This window comes from Gavialis gangeticus, unplaced genomic scaffold, assembly GCF_001723915.1.
Source record: "Gavialis gangeticus isolate Ggan-Ray unplaced genomic scaffold, GavGan_comp1, whole genome shotgun sequence".
NCBI lineage: Eukaryota > Metazoa > Chordata > Crocodylia > Gavialidae > Gavialis > Gavialis gangeticus.
This window is the reverse complement of record NW_017729024.1, coordinates 63,347,561-63,363,275: the sequence shown is the minus strand read 5'-3', so window position 1 is coordinate 63,363,275 and position 15,715 is coordinate 63,347,561. Positions and strand designations below refer to the sequence as shown.

Sequence of the window (15,715 nt, the reverse complement as noted above, 5' to 3'; positions counted from 1 at the left end):
TTTAAAACACACACACACACACACACACACACACGCTTCCTTGCTTTTAACACATGGAGAAAGGAGTTTTCATGAGGCCCTTCACAATACATCATTAGAAGAGATGAGGAGCAGGGGGATGAATGAGGAAATAAAGATTTTGAAGTAAGCATCTCCTTTTAGCAATACCTGCTCATCACTTCTGTGATAATCATTATCTTCTTCCTGTTTTTCCTCTGATGCTTCTTTGTTTGAACTCTCATCTGTTTTTGTTTCACCTTAAATAAAAGAAAGAAGAGCACTAAAAGTGATGAAAAAATGAAGTTGAAGATGCTAGAATATAGGTACATTCAACCAAAACTAAATGAAATCAAACTCAAATGCAATTGGGGTTTTGTATTTGAGCTTATCAGAACGTGGATGAGCCTATCTTATGGGGAAATATGAGACATAAAATAAGTTACTTTTGTAAAAACGTTTTACTGTATTTACTTGAATCCAAGACAAGTTTGAATCTAAGATGACACTCAAAAATGAGATTCTGGGCATAACAAATTTATACATTTGTTAAGATTTTCCATGTGTAGAATCTAATTTTTAGGGAGCTGTCATAAATTTGCCCCATCCACCCCCTCCCCCCCATCATAGCAGTGGGGCAAACAGCAGCAGGGGACAGATGGGGCGGGGCAGGAGAGTCAATTGGCCTTCCCCCTGCACCTTGCCACCTACCCCTCCCAAAACACTGCCCCAGTACAGAACAGCTCGGGCATGAGTTTCCACAAACTTTTGCACTTTCCCAAACCTAGGACTGGTTACTTCATAAGCCACTGCCTGTCAACAGCCTTATGTAATCCTTAGTCTTTTACATAATTAGGTCAATCTGTTTCAACTGTTGTTTATTTGGTCTGTAGCTACTACTAACTTCTTTGTTCCATATGTTTATTGCCCTCTGCCCTTTTTCACAGGACGACTTTCATTTATATCATTGTGTTAAACAAAAGCTTGGGCTCCTCCTGCACCAGCAAGTAATGTGCAATTGGGATCTAATCCCCAAACACAAAAATCACACATCCTACCAGGCAGGTGTGACATGGCAGGACACCTGATTGTTGGGATTGAGGATCAGGGGCCTCAGGGTGTATGTCTGTGGGTGGTCTCATGCAAAGCAGACACACTACCACTCAAGAGCTGAACACAGACCTCTAAGATTAGACTTCATATACATTCACAAGGAAATAATGCACAACATCACAAGTCATGATTACGATTAAAAGTATTTTACCACAGCCACATCTCTAACCTTGAGCCTTTATCAGCTTGTATTCTTTCCTTAGGAAAAAACAAACAAACCAGTCTGCTTACCATTCCTATGTGAATCTAAGTGTTGCTTTGCAGAGCATGTCTCCCCTTTGATATCCCCTGGTACTTCCATGCCCAGTTTGTGATAGAACTCCCTCTGCTTTTTCATTTCAGCTGTTCAAAATTTTAAATATTAGTTCTGTAATAAATGCCAGTTTAGTATTTCTACAACTCTTTCAACCCCCTTCCCCTTTTTTTGTAGGAGACATTTTCCTGAATAACAGAGTATGGAAGAATATGAAACAATATAGATTGGGGCTGGGGGCCAGGAACTTGCACAGAACTTGGGGACCATGATGGACATGGCCATCAGTAGGAGGGGGCAAGCAAGGGCTGTGCAAATACACCCCTCACTTGGCCAGCATCCACCAAACCCCTATCACTTTCCTCCCTCCTGCCACAACTTGGTCCTGTCACCACCCCTGGACCCCTACCACCACCCCAGAACTACCACACATCTGCTGCTTGGCCCAGTCTGGGTCAAGACTGACATCCCCGAGCTAAAGTATTTTACCTAAACAAAAGCAGTAAGATGCCAACACAAAGAAATGTGCTATACTGGACCTGTTGTATATAGTAGTTGAACATATCCATTGAACATATCCATTATTGTCAAAAGTGTTCCTATTACAAAAAGGAACAGCCAAATCCAAAGTTCTTTGTTAATAAAGGGCTGAAGTATGCAGTGGAAAGAAAGAAAATTTAATCTAACCTAAAAATTATTCAGAATGAAATATTTTACCTTCGAAAACTTAGCAGAGCAGCCACAACAGACACAAATAGATGTGGAATTTAAACAAAAGATTGTGCTCAGCATATATAAAACATGCTTTAAGTGCTATGTATCCTTTTTCTGCAAGAGCCTCATATCATTTGTTACTGGAAACTTTTCAGGTTATTTTTATTGACTTTAGACAAAAGTAAGCACTGAAGGATAAAGCAGGGACAATACTAGAATTGAAACAGGCAAAGACATGCTCCCAACATATACATTTTTAAATGCATCTTTTTTCTTAAAGCAGCAGACAAGTATAAAATCTTTATCATTCCTTTAAAACATGCAAGGGACTTATTTCTCTATCTAACATTTACTGTTAAAATTGAACATACCAAAGACTTACCTTCTTGGAGGCCAGGTACAAGTTTGTAAACAATATCTTGCATTGTTCTGTCATGACTGGCAGGAAGAACAAAAACAAAAAGTTTGAAAGTGGCCTGTTTTTAATTAGCGATATCTACTCTATAAATGCCATCTACCTTAAAAGTATCCAAGTTATATAGATTCAGCAGATAGGAATATAGACTTTTAAAGTCATAGTATAGAATATTTTGATTATCCCATATAAATACTGCTTGGCCACAGGTATGATGAAAGAATTATTTTAGGTGACAGGAGGGGAGTGAGATGAGAAGGAAAGACAGGTCCCAAAAGTTAGCCAGAAAGATGAGTTGACCACCAAGTATAAAGGGGGAGGAGGAAGGGGAGTGGGAAACATAACTAGAGACAACTCTAAACCCCAACCCCACAAAACTTCTGAAAGTTAACCTACTGACATGCTTTCACTGTAAGTTAAAGCAAATAACTTGGAAATGGAAAATATATTTTAAATGTCACTATGTGAAAGGATGAGAATGGTACCTCAACTTCCGATCTGAAATTCTCTATCAAGCTCTAAATAAGAGAAAAATCTAGTATAATTTAACTATCAGTCTCAGCAGCTATCTATATGTTACTACCTATCTATATTACTAGCTCAACTTTGGCTCCGACTTCAGCAGGAATGTGTGCTGCTACCAGAGATCAGTTTCTTCCTGGGTTCTTGACAGTACTCCACAACAGTGGAGACCAATGAGGCCAAAATAAAACGGCAGCAAAACAATTAATTACTAATTGTTTAAATACTTCACCCTTTAAATGTTTTTAAAAACAGCAAAAATACAGCAAGGGTTAAAAGAACTAATGGAATGCTAAAAATAGCAATGGTCTCCCTAGTGTAAGTTGAAATTTTAAATATCCATTGCAGGAACTTCTTGGAGCTTTGCTCACTGTAGAGAAGTTTAAGGACCTAAGTACTGTTCCCTTTTTGCCTATGGGTGCCATTCAGTGCTGCAATGCTGTCATAACCCAACATTTTTAGTTAGCCTGTTTATTCTTGGCATCAAAATTAGTTCAAGGAGTGAAAACAAACCTGACTGATTTACTTTTTCAGGAAAGTGGCTCAGTTTTTTAGTAATCTGGAAGTTTATTTTGTTAGGGGGTCTACAATTCCCACTGAAATTAAAGAATTTGACAAGAGATCCCAGGAGATGCGATAGATAATGATGTTCAAAGCAGCGCAATGAGCAAGCATATCTAATATTGTATATTAAGGCAAGGCAAAAGTGCACCCAGCAGGCTACAGGCTAGTAAAGATGTACTGTCCAAGGGTGTATTTCCATAAGTGAAAGTTACAGGGGCAAACATCCCTATGATAAACCAAGTTAGGCGAGAAGCTGTTGGAGCTCAAATACTAATGCCATACAAATGCTGATGGTGACAGGAAGCTGGAAGTAGTAAGGAAAAAAAACACCCTGCTAAAAGAATACATAATTAAAGAAAAAAAAGGAAGTAAAAACAAAGAGGAGAACACGGAAAGGATAGAACCACCATGCCAAGGCACCCAGCACATAGATACTGTAGTAAGGGTAATGGATGGTGTAAAAGGATAGGTACAAATTCTTCAGTCAAAAGAAATTGAAGCTACTAAAATAATGTTTCTGCTGCTGTTTAGCACAAATATTAACCAAATGATAATACTGCCACCTTCTGATTTCAAAGTCTTTGAACATTATTGCAGGTAAGACAGGGTTGTTGGTTGTAACTATGTTGGTCTAAGGACACAGGCAGGCAAGGTTCTTTGGGTAGATGTGATATCTTTTATGAGACCAACTAAATATTTGGAAAAATGTTCTTTGCAAGCTTTCAGGCACAACCAACCTTCATCAGGCATAGGGAGACTTTGCATGACAGTGCATCTGCCTGGACAAATACATCTGAACTGCTGCATAGAAATCTATTACAAGTAAGAGAAGTAGCTATATACTTTGATGTTCTGAAATTTGAGAAAAACCCTTTGAAACCTGAGGTATAAAAAGAGAGACTAGGGCAGGATGACACCTTAGAAACTAACCAATTTGTTTCAGTTATGCACCAGGATTCAATGCAAGGAAAACGTTTAGAAAAAAATCCGTCTACATGCAGAAGTTAGGTCTTTAAGGCTGCTTGCAGCACTTTAAACTCCATGCATAAATCGGGTGCTTGAGTAGGGCATTTTTGGTGCCTTTAGCTAATAGCCAATTGAATCAGCTTTAGCCAAAAGAACCCAAAAGCTCCTGAAGAACCTGATCTACAGAGAGGCTGCAGAGCCTAGTCGAAGTAGCATGCTGCTTCTTCCAGCAAAGCACGGTTTGGAGGGAAGGGGGCGGGGGGCCGTGGGGGTTTAATGTCTGCAGGAAGCCTAAAAGGTGCCAGCCTGCCCTATCTTCTGCCTCTCTTCAGAATAACATGGCTAACCAACCCTTTACTCATGAAAAGATTCAAATCAAAAAAGTTTCACTTCAAAAATCAATCCCTTTCTCCCCTTACGCAGCATCATTACTTTTTCTGACATTATTTTCTAAACATTTAGAGCAAGTGGTTTGCTTGGAAAGTAAAATAGAGAAAAGGCAGTGATTAGTTATACCACTTACCCAATATACTGCAGTGGATGACTCTGATGTATAACAATTCTACATGTTGGACAAGTGTTGTTTTCCTCCAAATACTTCACCAGGCAACTTCTGCAGACTGAGCACAGAATCATTTAAATTAGAAATGAAAATAGTAGATAATTGTATCTTATAAAAGTTACAAAAATGATTTACAGAACAAAATATTTTCTCATGTTGCATGCAATTCAAATTTAACCACTTAAATCTTATTTAAACAAGTTTCTAATCTATAATGTATTAGTAGACAGTATCCACAGTATCTTATGGGTGTTCTCAGTATAGGAAAAAGTAAGAAGTTATAATGAAAGAAGGAATTATCAAATTGGTCTTAACTGATAAACATGTAAGACTTCTCAGAAATCTAAGAACAGACAATTTAAAACTGCACTTCTTAAATTACAGTACTCTTTCAACAATAACTAGTAACTTATGTTCAGTTTCCAAAGCAGAAGCTACAAACATAAATGCTGTTAAGGGTATGCAGTCAGACACGGTGTATGTGATGATTTTAGCACTAAGTAGTTCAAAAGTACGATAAAAATGGAGCAGACAAATGCACAATGTTACAAAACAATTCAGACTGCATCAAAAACAGGCCCAAATGAAACACTAATATCTCTGAAATACTTCACAATAAAGTATGTTTGTTCTTCCCACCAAAGCTTAACAGGGAGCTTGTCAGCTGAGCAGCAATTATAGTTTGCTTTACTTCACCACTCCCCTCTCCTTGAAGTGACCTGCCTGACAAATATAATGCTCAGGAGTCAGAGGCCCAGCATTTGGTGTGACCTTTTAAAAGCAAGGCACAAAGGCAAACCACTGTCTCTGTATACTGGACCACCATCCTGCAAGTTTCGCTTCTACAGCACAGAATGTCCGAGTCCATGAAATTCTCCATCAACCAGAGGTGAGGAGAGGAGAGAACTCATTGTTCTCTCAAGAAAAAACAAAGTCAGGTCATTTGCAACCGAATTGCAGCTATGATAGCTGCTAGGGCACAACTAGGGTATAAGTCAGTCCCAGGCCAAAGTTAAAATCCTGAAGACCCAGTACCATGGGGATCAGGTTGTCAACTGATCAATGTGGCCTTACTGTAAGAAACCATCCCAGATTCTACTCAGTAAAGCCCTACTTCATCACTGACTCTGAGGTAGGTCCTGAGTCTGGGAGGGCACTCGCAGAAGCCAGCGGCGGCAGCAGGGATGGGGCTGGCGAGCACAAGCAGAAGCCGGTCACGGCAGCAACAGGGCTGGCGAGCACACACAGAAGCCGCCAGCAGCATTAGTGGTGGAGGACGGCCCTGTCAGAGGGGGCATGTGCCCCCCCCGTGCTCTCCCTGCCAGTCGCCTATGGTCCACAGACATTTGGACAGATATGATACAGATTAGGAGGATTATGGGGAGACTGATACAAGCCTTGAACTAGGACCAGTCCTATGAGAATACCAGGAAATCCCTCCCTCTGGTTAGGGAGTACTGAGACGGAAATGTATCAAATATTGGAGTGAACCAAATGAGCACCTTACTCATCTTCCCAGGCACCAGTCACCTGGAGAGATATCCTAGACAGCCTGACACACAACTTACAGGAAAGCAGCCGTACACCCACACTCCAGCAACAACACTACTTGTCCTCCTCTTCTCTGCTTGGTCAACAAGCACCCAGACATCTGCTACGCTGCCAGGTCTGGGGCACACAAAGAATGGCAGTGCTCACAAATTTTATGGGTCCGTGGTTTCAGCGCAGCTGAAGCATGAGGCAGGGCCCAAAACAGTTATGATGAGGGTTCCGCTCTTCATGCCACAGAGAATGCATGGGAGGGGAGCAGCTTGCACAGGTCTGAGGAGGCACTCAACTCACTGGGCACATCTACATGTTGCGCTAAGTTGCCATACAGCGCACTATGGCAGCACAGTGATCACACGGGTCTACACATGATCACCACTTATATCACTGTAGTGGTGTGCTCCCCCAATATAGCAACGCCACTATGGTGACATAGCAGCAAAATCTAACCATGCACCATGCACACAGCACAGTAACTGTCCATACTGTACCATGTATTAATACTTCCAGAAGGAAGTACTGAAGCATGGCGCTGTAGCAACAATAGCATACGACAAAATGTAGATATGCCCACTGCATTCTATTTGGTGATTTAATCATCAATTTCAGTCACAGAAGAGTGGAGGGACACAGTTACCAGTTTGGCCAAAGAAAAATTTCCAAAGCTTCAGTTTCCACTTGGAGATTGATGCTTTCACAGTCAGTGGCAAATCGTTCATTTTTAATGACCTTTAATACATTTATATTCAATTGCGTCACTCCATCAAGGGGTTACAATGAACTAGCTTCCATCCCCATTTCTTGGTGGCAAACCAGATGCAGGTCAGTGCTGCCAACTCATGCTCTTCATGCCCTGGCCACAATTAGAAGCCACCCATACATGAACTAAAGAGGCTGTCAAGATCTTGAGAGAAGCAGCATCATGTCTTCCTCCCCCTCCATCAGCCTTTACTCAATATTCCCTTGTGTGAAGAAGTTGAAGGTAACCATAGGAACAGAGCTACTCCTCCCTCATTACCAACATACCCAGCTACTAGAACCCTCTCTCTCCCTCTGCTCCCAAACAGAGAGATATAGTACCTTCATACTTTCCCCCAAGATGGTCTTTCACCCTACAAACCTAGAAAGTAAAGAAGAAAAGACTGTTTTGCCAAACTTGGGGGTTTTTTTCATTTCAGAAGTGAGAAAGTTTCGGTGATGTACCACAATTCAAAGCAAGGAAAATGTTTAGGAAAGATCTCTTTGTTTGCAGGCAGAAGCAATATGACCCTCCTTCTCAACCAAGGTTGATAGGTTGTGGCAGCAATCAGAAAACTAAGGCCATTTTGTAAAATCACTTCAGAACAGAAATTAAACAAGAATAGGAAGTCCACCACGTTTAAAAAAACAAAACAAAATAAAAAAAACCCTGCAAACCGTACCTGCTCACCTACAATTTCTTAAAGACAAAAGGCAAACAACCAGGGGAAAGTTGCAAGAGCAAGGAGCTATGATGATCTACGCACACCAGTAAAAGAAGTCAGTGTTTCCATGCTGTTTGTGCAACACAGGCAGATTTGTAAATAGAGGTGCACCAGTCCATATTGTATCGGCACCGATAAAAGGAAAATTGACATTATCAGCAATCAGCTTTTTTGGCTGAAGTGGGCAGCAGAGATGTCCCTAGGGAAGTGTGGGGCCCAGGACTTATTAGCCTATACAGGGTTGGGGGGGGGTGGTGAGCAGCCAGACTGCGGAGCAGGGTGGCGTGAGCAGCCACAGCACGGAGCTGGGGGAGAGGGTGGTGGTGAGTGGCAGAAGCGCAGAGCTGATGGCGAATGGCTGCTGTGGCAGGGCCTGTACGGCACTGTTCGCAGGACTCCCCAAAGCATGGGGCCTGGGGTGATTGCCCCAATTCGCTTCCCCTAGGAACAGCCCTGGTGCCGATAATGTTGCTGATAAATGCATATGTGTACATGCAGCCACAGCATCCACACAGCCAGAAGTGCAGCTGAGCAGGGTGGAGAAAAGTGTCCAGCTGGTAAGTCTGCGGTGGGGTAAGGGGCATGAGGGAGGGAAGGAGCTTGATAGGGAAGGGAGATCAAGGCACCTGCAGTGAGGGAGGGAGCAGGGTCAGGGCAGGCACTGCCCAGCCAAGGCAGGGCAGAGCATGGGACAGAGCCACGGCTCATCTGGGGGAAGGAGGCTCCTACCACTGCACGCACCAAGGGCAGCATAGGGGCATGTGCCCACGGATGTGTGTGCAGGGTGAGGTTAGGCTGCCGTTACATACTTGGTGCTAGTGCTGAGCCCATGGCCCCTAGTGTGCAGCAGGCTGCTTGACCTCACCCCACACACAGATCTGGGGGGCACATGCCCTCCATGCCTCCTCTGGGGTGCACACAGCAGCAGGAGCCACCTGCCCCTCCACCCTGGCACAAGCTGTGGCTCTGTCCCATACCCTGCTCCAGCTCTGCAAAGCCTACCTCAGCCCCACTCCCTCACCATGGGTGCCTCGTTCTGTCTACTCCATACCCCTTCCCCCCAATAGACTTACCAGATGACACTGCTCTCCATGCTGCCAGGCTGCATAAAAATCAGCAAGGGGATCGGCATCAGCTGATATGACTCGTTAATAATCAGTATCAGCCCAAAAAATCGTTACTGGTGCACCCCTGTATGTAAGCCAGCCTGGAATGGGAGTAGGCTGTAGGACAGTCATGAGACAGGGAGGCAGAAGGACTATGTCTGGGAGCTTTAGAAAACAAAGGGCAGCAGAGATCAGAGCACCCCACATTAAGAAAGGAAGCCCTGTCACCCTGAGCACAAACAGGGGGAACAGAAAGTCTCTCATCCCTTCCTCCAACCAAGTCAGCAAAGAAGTCAGCTCATTCCAGAAAAGAGTCCATCAAGTGCCTTATCAGCACCCAGTTTCTGGTGGCAAGGTACTCCTGCTTCTTCATGAAGTGTTCATGCAATCTGGTTTGATGGAGAACAGCCCAATTTCTCATGGCTTTTCCCATAGTTCGTGTGGCTATACCAACAGTCAAGGTCCTTCAGCAAAACCATTTCTTTAGCCAGTAGGAAAATAAAAACTGAAGAGCTTCCTCTAGCTACAATGAAGAGCTCTTACCATATGATGAGGATGCACAAAGGAAAAAGTATGTTCTCAATTACCTAAGGATCCTGCAAAATTCAAAAGACTGTAACGAACATCAAAACTTGAGACCAGTTATGGTCCGCCACCCATAAAACCTGCAGGAAGTCCCACACCAGTCCAAGTGAGGGGCACACCCTTCAGGTGGATCCCACATCTCAAAATGGTACCCAAGGACTTAAGAGTTACAAGTGGACAGGGAATTCTAATCCCAGTACTTCAGGGCATTTTTACTATCTAAAGAACCTGAACCAAATGGGAAGAGCTTCCTTAGGCAGCATGGTGGGGAAAGAAAAAGTAGAGAATTTAACTTAGCAAGTAGGACAGATTTTACAACAAATCCTTGTTTATTTAAGCATATTTCACCTGCAGTTGTTGCTGTACCAATTACTGCTGCAGAGGTAGTCAAGTCACTGTCCAAGGCTGGAGCTCAGCAAGTTGCCAGACTGCCAAAGAAGAGCAAGAAAAATATGCTGGCAGACCCAACAGCCTCACTGGAGATGAGGGCAGTGGGTGCAGAAGGGAGTATACAATGAACTACCTCTGTGCTGACCTCACAGTTCTCGGGTCTAAAGCCTTCAGGGACACTGGAACACAAAGGTCACAATCGAGACAATAGGTCAATCCAGACAGATGGTGGAGATACTGATTGAAAAGCTTCATGTGGAGGAGAAATAGCAGCCTCTCACAGCTGCCAAACAAAGAGTATCCCAACAGTGCTACTGTGCCCCCAGGGCTCAGGACCACCCAACGCAGGACTAAGAGTCTTCCACCCACACAGGACAAGCCTACCCCTCTCCATTCCAGTCTTCAAGTCACAGGCGCCTGTATGTCATGCCCAAATTTTGCCTCTGCAGTTCCAACACCGTTAACAAGTACATAAAATCTTATGACAATCTGGGGCAAGGACTTATGTCCAGACACTTCCAGTAACCTCTGCTGTGCCTCGAGGCACCTAACAACATACTCCACAGCCATTCATCAGCTGCTCAGCCAGCAGTTAAACAACATTCAGGTGTCCAACGTGCCAAAGGAGAAGTAGGTAGGCTCAGCCCCACAAGAGTACAGATGGGAGGAAAGGGGAGAATGGGAACAAAAGAAACAAATATCCTTTCTAGGTCCTGGTGTAGTCATGTGTGCAAATTGATCTTGATGGTCATGACATACTTCAGCACAGAAAATCAACCCTAGTGATTTATATATTGATTCATGGTGTGCTAGGCCCAGAATGGCAGTATGTATCCATACATTTAAAATAACTTCTACTCATAGCAGTACTATCAACAACTCAACTAGTAGGAAAAAACTGTTTATCCTCAACAGTCCAACCCAGCCCTATTACTCACTGGCCACGTCTACAAGAGATACCGACTGAGCAGTAGCCCAAGACTACTAGCAGTTGCGCTGCATGGCAGAAATAATGACACAGCGCTACTGCATGGTAGTCTCAAGGTACTGCACAGTCCATGTCACAAAAAGCCACTTGGCACCGCTGTCCAGTAACAACAGGTTACTGTGCAGTCATTTACTACTTGTTTATATACATACTAAATGACTGCACAGTAAAAACTGCATAGTCAGCATCTTGTGTAGATGTGGCCACTGACCTGCATTAGCAAAATACCCCAGAGGTAGAGTAGCCCTTTGATGGCCAATGCTATTCCCACTATGCCAAAGACAAAATCCAATCACTCCTTTACAGCTTCATAAAGGTTACATACAGGGGTCCCCCCCTCCCCTCCTTTCTTTCTAAACACACCTCATTTTTAAAAGTATGTGGCTAAATTAGGACAAAAGGCAGGTGATAAAAATTGTAACTGTTATGACAGCTCTTCCAATATTTGAAGACTAAGTGAAAGAACAATTTTTCTCTCCCGATTGCAGAAAGTATGATGTATTGCAATGGCTTGAAATTGCAGCAAAGTAGGTTTAAATTAGATATCAGGAAAAATTTCTTTACTATTAGAATCATGGGACAATAGAATAGACTGGCTAGGGAATTTGTGGAATCTCCTTTATTGGAGATTTTCAAGTATTTAGATATGCATTGGTCAGGGATTATTTAGGAGTAGCAATATCTGGAGTAGGCTGTGAACAGCAACAACCACAAGTACAGGAAAGCCCCCCATGTACGTATGGTCACCCAGAGACCATAAGAACTCTATAGCACAGAGCAGGTGGAAGAAATTGGAGAGGACCATGCTCAGCAGCAGGAGGATGAAGCAGAACTCCAAAAGTGACAATTATAAAGTAGGATTAAAGCACAGAAACATATTTATGGGGTGGGGGGGGGGGGGGGGGGGGGGAGAGGAGGTATAAGACAGGGGTTTTTAACCTGGATGTCGTGATGCAGGCACCTTGATGGCAGCAGCAGTTTTATACTGCTGGCCTGGGGACTATATGACCCTGGCCACTCTGAATTTAGACAGATCTACACTGGAAACTAGCAGGCATTATTCACCTATCTTTCAGTGGTTATTTCTTCCTAACTACTTATGGTTTTTTTCCCACATACCCAAGAAATATAGCTTCACTTATTTTTCACACTTTCTGAACGCTGGAGAAAAAAATCCTTGAAATTTAATTTTACATAACAGCTCATGTACAGACTAGTGTCAAAAGCAGAAGTGCAAAAACAACTTAGAAGTTGCATTTTGCTACCTCTTACACCTATTTCTGTTATCAAGGTACGGGCATCAGAAGAAAATAACTTTAAAGTATATCTATCAAAACACAGTACCTGCTGGAGTTGGTCCCACAGGTCTCCATAGTAAAACTTACATTCATATGGAGATAAAGGGAATGGGAAGAGATGGGGGAAGTTTCCCTGCACCATAAACCTACTTCTCTGGAAGGTATTCTGCAGGATTCTCATTCTAAATTTCAAGACAGTCCTTGAAATGCCAAATATTTGTATATCCCCAAGTAGTGCATGCAGAAGCCAGAAATGTTTGTCTCCACCCAGTGACTACATAATATTCCAGACCTTGATTGTGTTCCTTGGACTCTTCAAGTTTGCCCCTACGTTAATAAAACACAATTCCTTTAAACTTACGGAGATCAACAGGCTAACTTAACTGCCTTAAAAGCTCTCGCTCCCTCTCCCCAGTGTCCCTTTTGTGAACACCAATTGGAGGACTACTCTCCTGAACTTAGAGGCTTCCACACTGCAGGCATCTGTTATGGCAACATTACAGATGGAAGCTATGAAAAAAAAACAAACAGTCTGGTTGTGGTAGACTGTGACCACCCTAGCATTCTCATAACATTACTTTATATGGTCCATTTGGATAATTTCTGGTCTGTCAGCATGCATTTGGATCTCTCAGCTATAGATACAAATGGTCAAGGGGACTTTCTGAGCAGCTCTGTTCTGTGAAGAGATTGGCCAGTGCCCTCTTTATATCTGGTTAATACAGGAAGGTCTCCACCCAGGAAGATCAGGACTTTGAGAAAAAGCACTTGAACGTTAATCTGCGGTCCCAGATGAAAGCCTGAGACACCCATGAGCAGGAACGTGGGATGAGTCCTGAGATTTCATACACCTACTTCATTGATGTAACTGCTATCAGGAAAGGCATTTTCATGAAAAGGTATAGCAAAGAGCTCACTGCCATAACTTTCACCAGCACTCTGATCAGGAATTAGAGGATGATTCAGCTAGTGTGGGATTTGGTTGTCTACCTGAGGGAAGAACCTAGATGGGCCCTTAAAGGAACTGGAGGACTGTCAAGTGAATACACTGCTTTTCACCCACTTGTTGAGGGACTTTAACTGAGCATTAGAAAGTTCCAGGAGATGCTGTTGTTTCTCTGGAAAAGAAGACCTGGCTTGCACAGGATGAAAATTCAGCCCCATTTTGCCAGGTACACACACCTAGCCAAGGGTTTTGTACCAGAGGTGCAACGAACACAGTTTGCAACTTGGGCAAACCCTGTGGGAGAGCAGGAGACTGGGGGAGCAGAGGGGAGGGGTGAGGAGAGGGAAGGGAAGGGAAGAGGATGGGGTCAGGATCCTAGTGCTGAGCACTGGAGGGACAGGAAAATACAGCTGAGCACTGGAGGATGGGGTGCAAAGACTTATCTATGCCAAGGACTCAGAACAGGCCCTGGCTGCCCCTGCTGTTATTGCTGCCACCAGGTTGTGGTCTACCTGCCTTGGCCCAGTTGTCCCTGCACGTGGCTGCTACTGCAAGAACAACACCACGGCGCCAAGAGGCACATTCTGTAGGGCTGGGGTGCGATTCTGGTGCCCCTACTAAGTTGGTGCTTGGGGCTGGTGTCCTGCTCATCCACCCTTAGTTAAGGCTGCTGCTTTATACTATAGACAAGAATTCCTCTGACCTGAGTTGAACAATCTTCATCTGTGAGAGAGATCTCATATCTCAATTGTGAGATGAAGATACATGTGGAAAACCTTCCCTCCCCTGGATTAGCAGATCTGGAATCTCTCCCCACCTAAAGAGGTGCTCCTAATACCAAATTTAACTCATGTTGTTCAAAAGCAATGAATATTACAAGGGCCCAGTCCCGTAGCACCATGCTGAGGACTCACAGGATAAAAAGAGTAGGAGGGAATATATAGAGGAGGCTCCTTGACCACTGGATCTGGGTTAAGCCCTCCCTTGGAGCAAAAGGAAGAGCACTTCCCTGTTCTTCTTGTTTGCAAAGAGATCCTATTCTGCAAATATAACCTGGAACACTGAACTCTTGACTTCCTATTCATGAGGTAGAGAGGTCACTCTGCTTACACAGTCTGCAGTTGTGTCTAGAGACCAGAAATATGTCTGGCGATCTGTGGCTGAACACAATCTCTGCATATGAGGAAAGAACTGGCAGCTCTTGATATAGAGCAGTGTGGTTGAGTTGTCACTCAAAATCTGGACACAAAAGGTGTGAAAGAGGCAGGAAAATGCTATGCAAACCCCCATACCACTCTGAGTTCCCTGATATATGGAAGGTATATCATACTGCCTGCAGTTACCTTGAGCATGAGCTTGCAAATAAACGCATTAAGGTTTCTTAGGGCCAACACTGGTTTCCAACCACACTCATTTGCAGGCACCAAAAGAACTGCTTAAAATGCCCCCTTTCTCCTCTGGCATGTAGGGGAAAGTTTTCTATGGCTCTACATGCTGGGAGCAACTCGACTTCTTCCTAAAGCAGACCTCCATGAGAAGGTTCCCTGAAAAGGGACAAAGAAGGGGACTAGGAACTAAACAGGACATCCCTCTGCCGCTATGCCTGTATCCAGCAGTCCGATATAACGCTGTCCCAGGAATTGGTAAACCGGACAACTCAGTGTTGGCAAGTGGGTGGGTCAGCAGGTTCATATCTCCCAAGTATCCTGTCAGGCCCCATTTATGAGGAGAAACTCTGTGTACTGTAAGAAGAGATTTGAAAAGTTGATTTTGCCTATGAAATCTCTGGCACTCTGGGGGGCTCCCCAACTCACACAGCAAGCTGGGCTCTGTTGGCTGTTTTGTATAGTGCTGCTCTCTGGATAATAGTTTCTTGCGTTTAGGTACTGAATGACCTGGCACTCAGAGGGACTTCAGCTAGCACTCAAATGAGAAAGATTCAGGTTGTGCTGAGGAGAAAAGCCTACACTGGAGGACAATACCAGGCCTACAGACAATGCTGTCGCAGTCAGCATAGAGTCTGGTGCCAGAGAATATTTTGGTACTGTCAGCTGTGTGAGTGTGTGCAGCATGAGGTGCAAGCTACATTGGTGGGAGTTGGAGAATTGCTCCAGTATGGTGCATGGTTCCATCTATAACCTACCTTGCTGTACTGTTGTAGAGAAGCATGACAATGGCACAGGCCAGAAGATTGGCAATTGAAGACCTACAGACCCCAAGGGATATCAAGGTCCAACAGTCAAACTCCTCCAAGACCATTCCTGATCATTACCCTCTTCAAGTGG

General features: G+C 43.8%; 1 protein-coding gene across 4 annotated transcripts in view; it reads right to left on the bottom strand.

The window, feature by feature from the left end:
- The window catches only part of PCGF3 (polycomb group ring finger 3), a 73,676-nt gene that overhangs the window by 29,530 nt on the left and 28,431 nt on the right, over nucleotides 1-15,715 (bottom strand). For all 4 annotated transcript variants that reach the window (XM_019517196.1, XM_019517197.1, XM_019517198.1 and 1 more), the window contains 4 exons: nucleotides 5,068-5,164; nucleotides 2,460-2,515; nucleotides 1,342-1,452; nucleotides 169-257 (listed from right to left, as the gene is read on the bottom strand). In XM_019517196.1, the coding sequence (XP_019372741.1) occupies nucleotides 169-257; nucleotides 1,342-1,452; nucleotides 2,460-2,515; nucleotides 5,068-5,164 (353 nt within the window). The remainder of the gene's footprint in view (nucleotides 1-168; nucleotides 258-1,341; nucleotides 1,453-2,459; nucleotides 2,516-5,067; nucleotides 5,165-15,715) is intronic.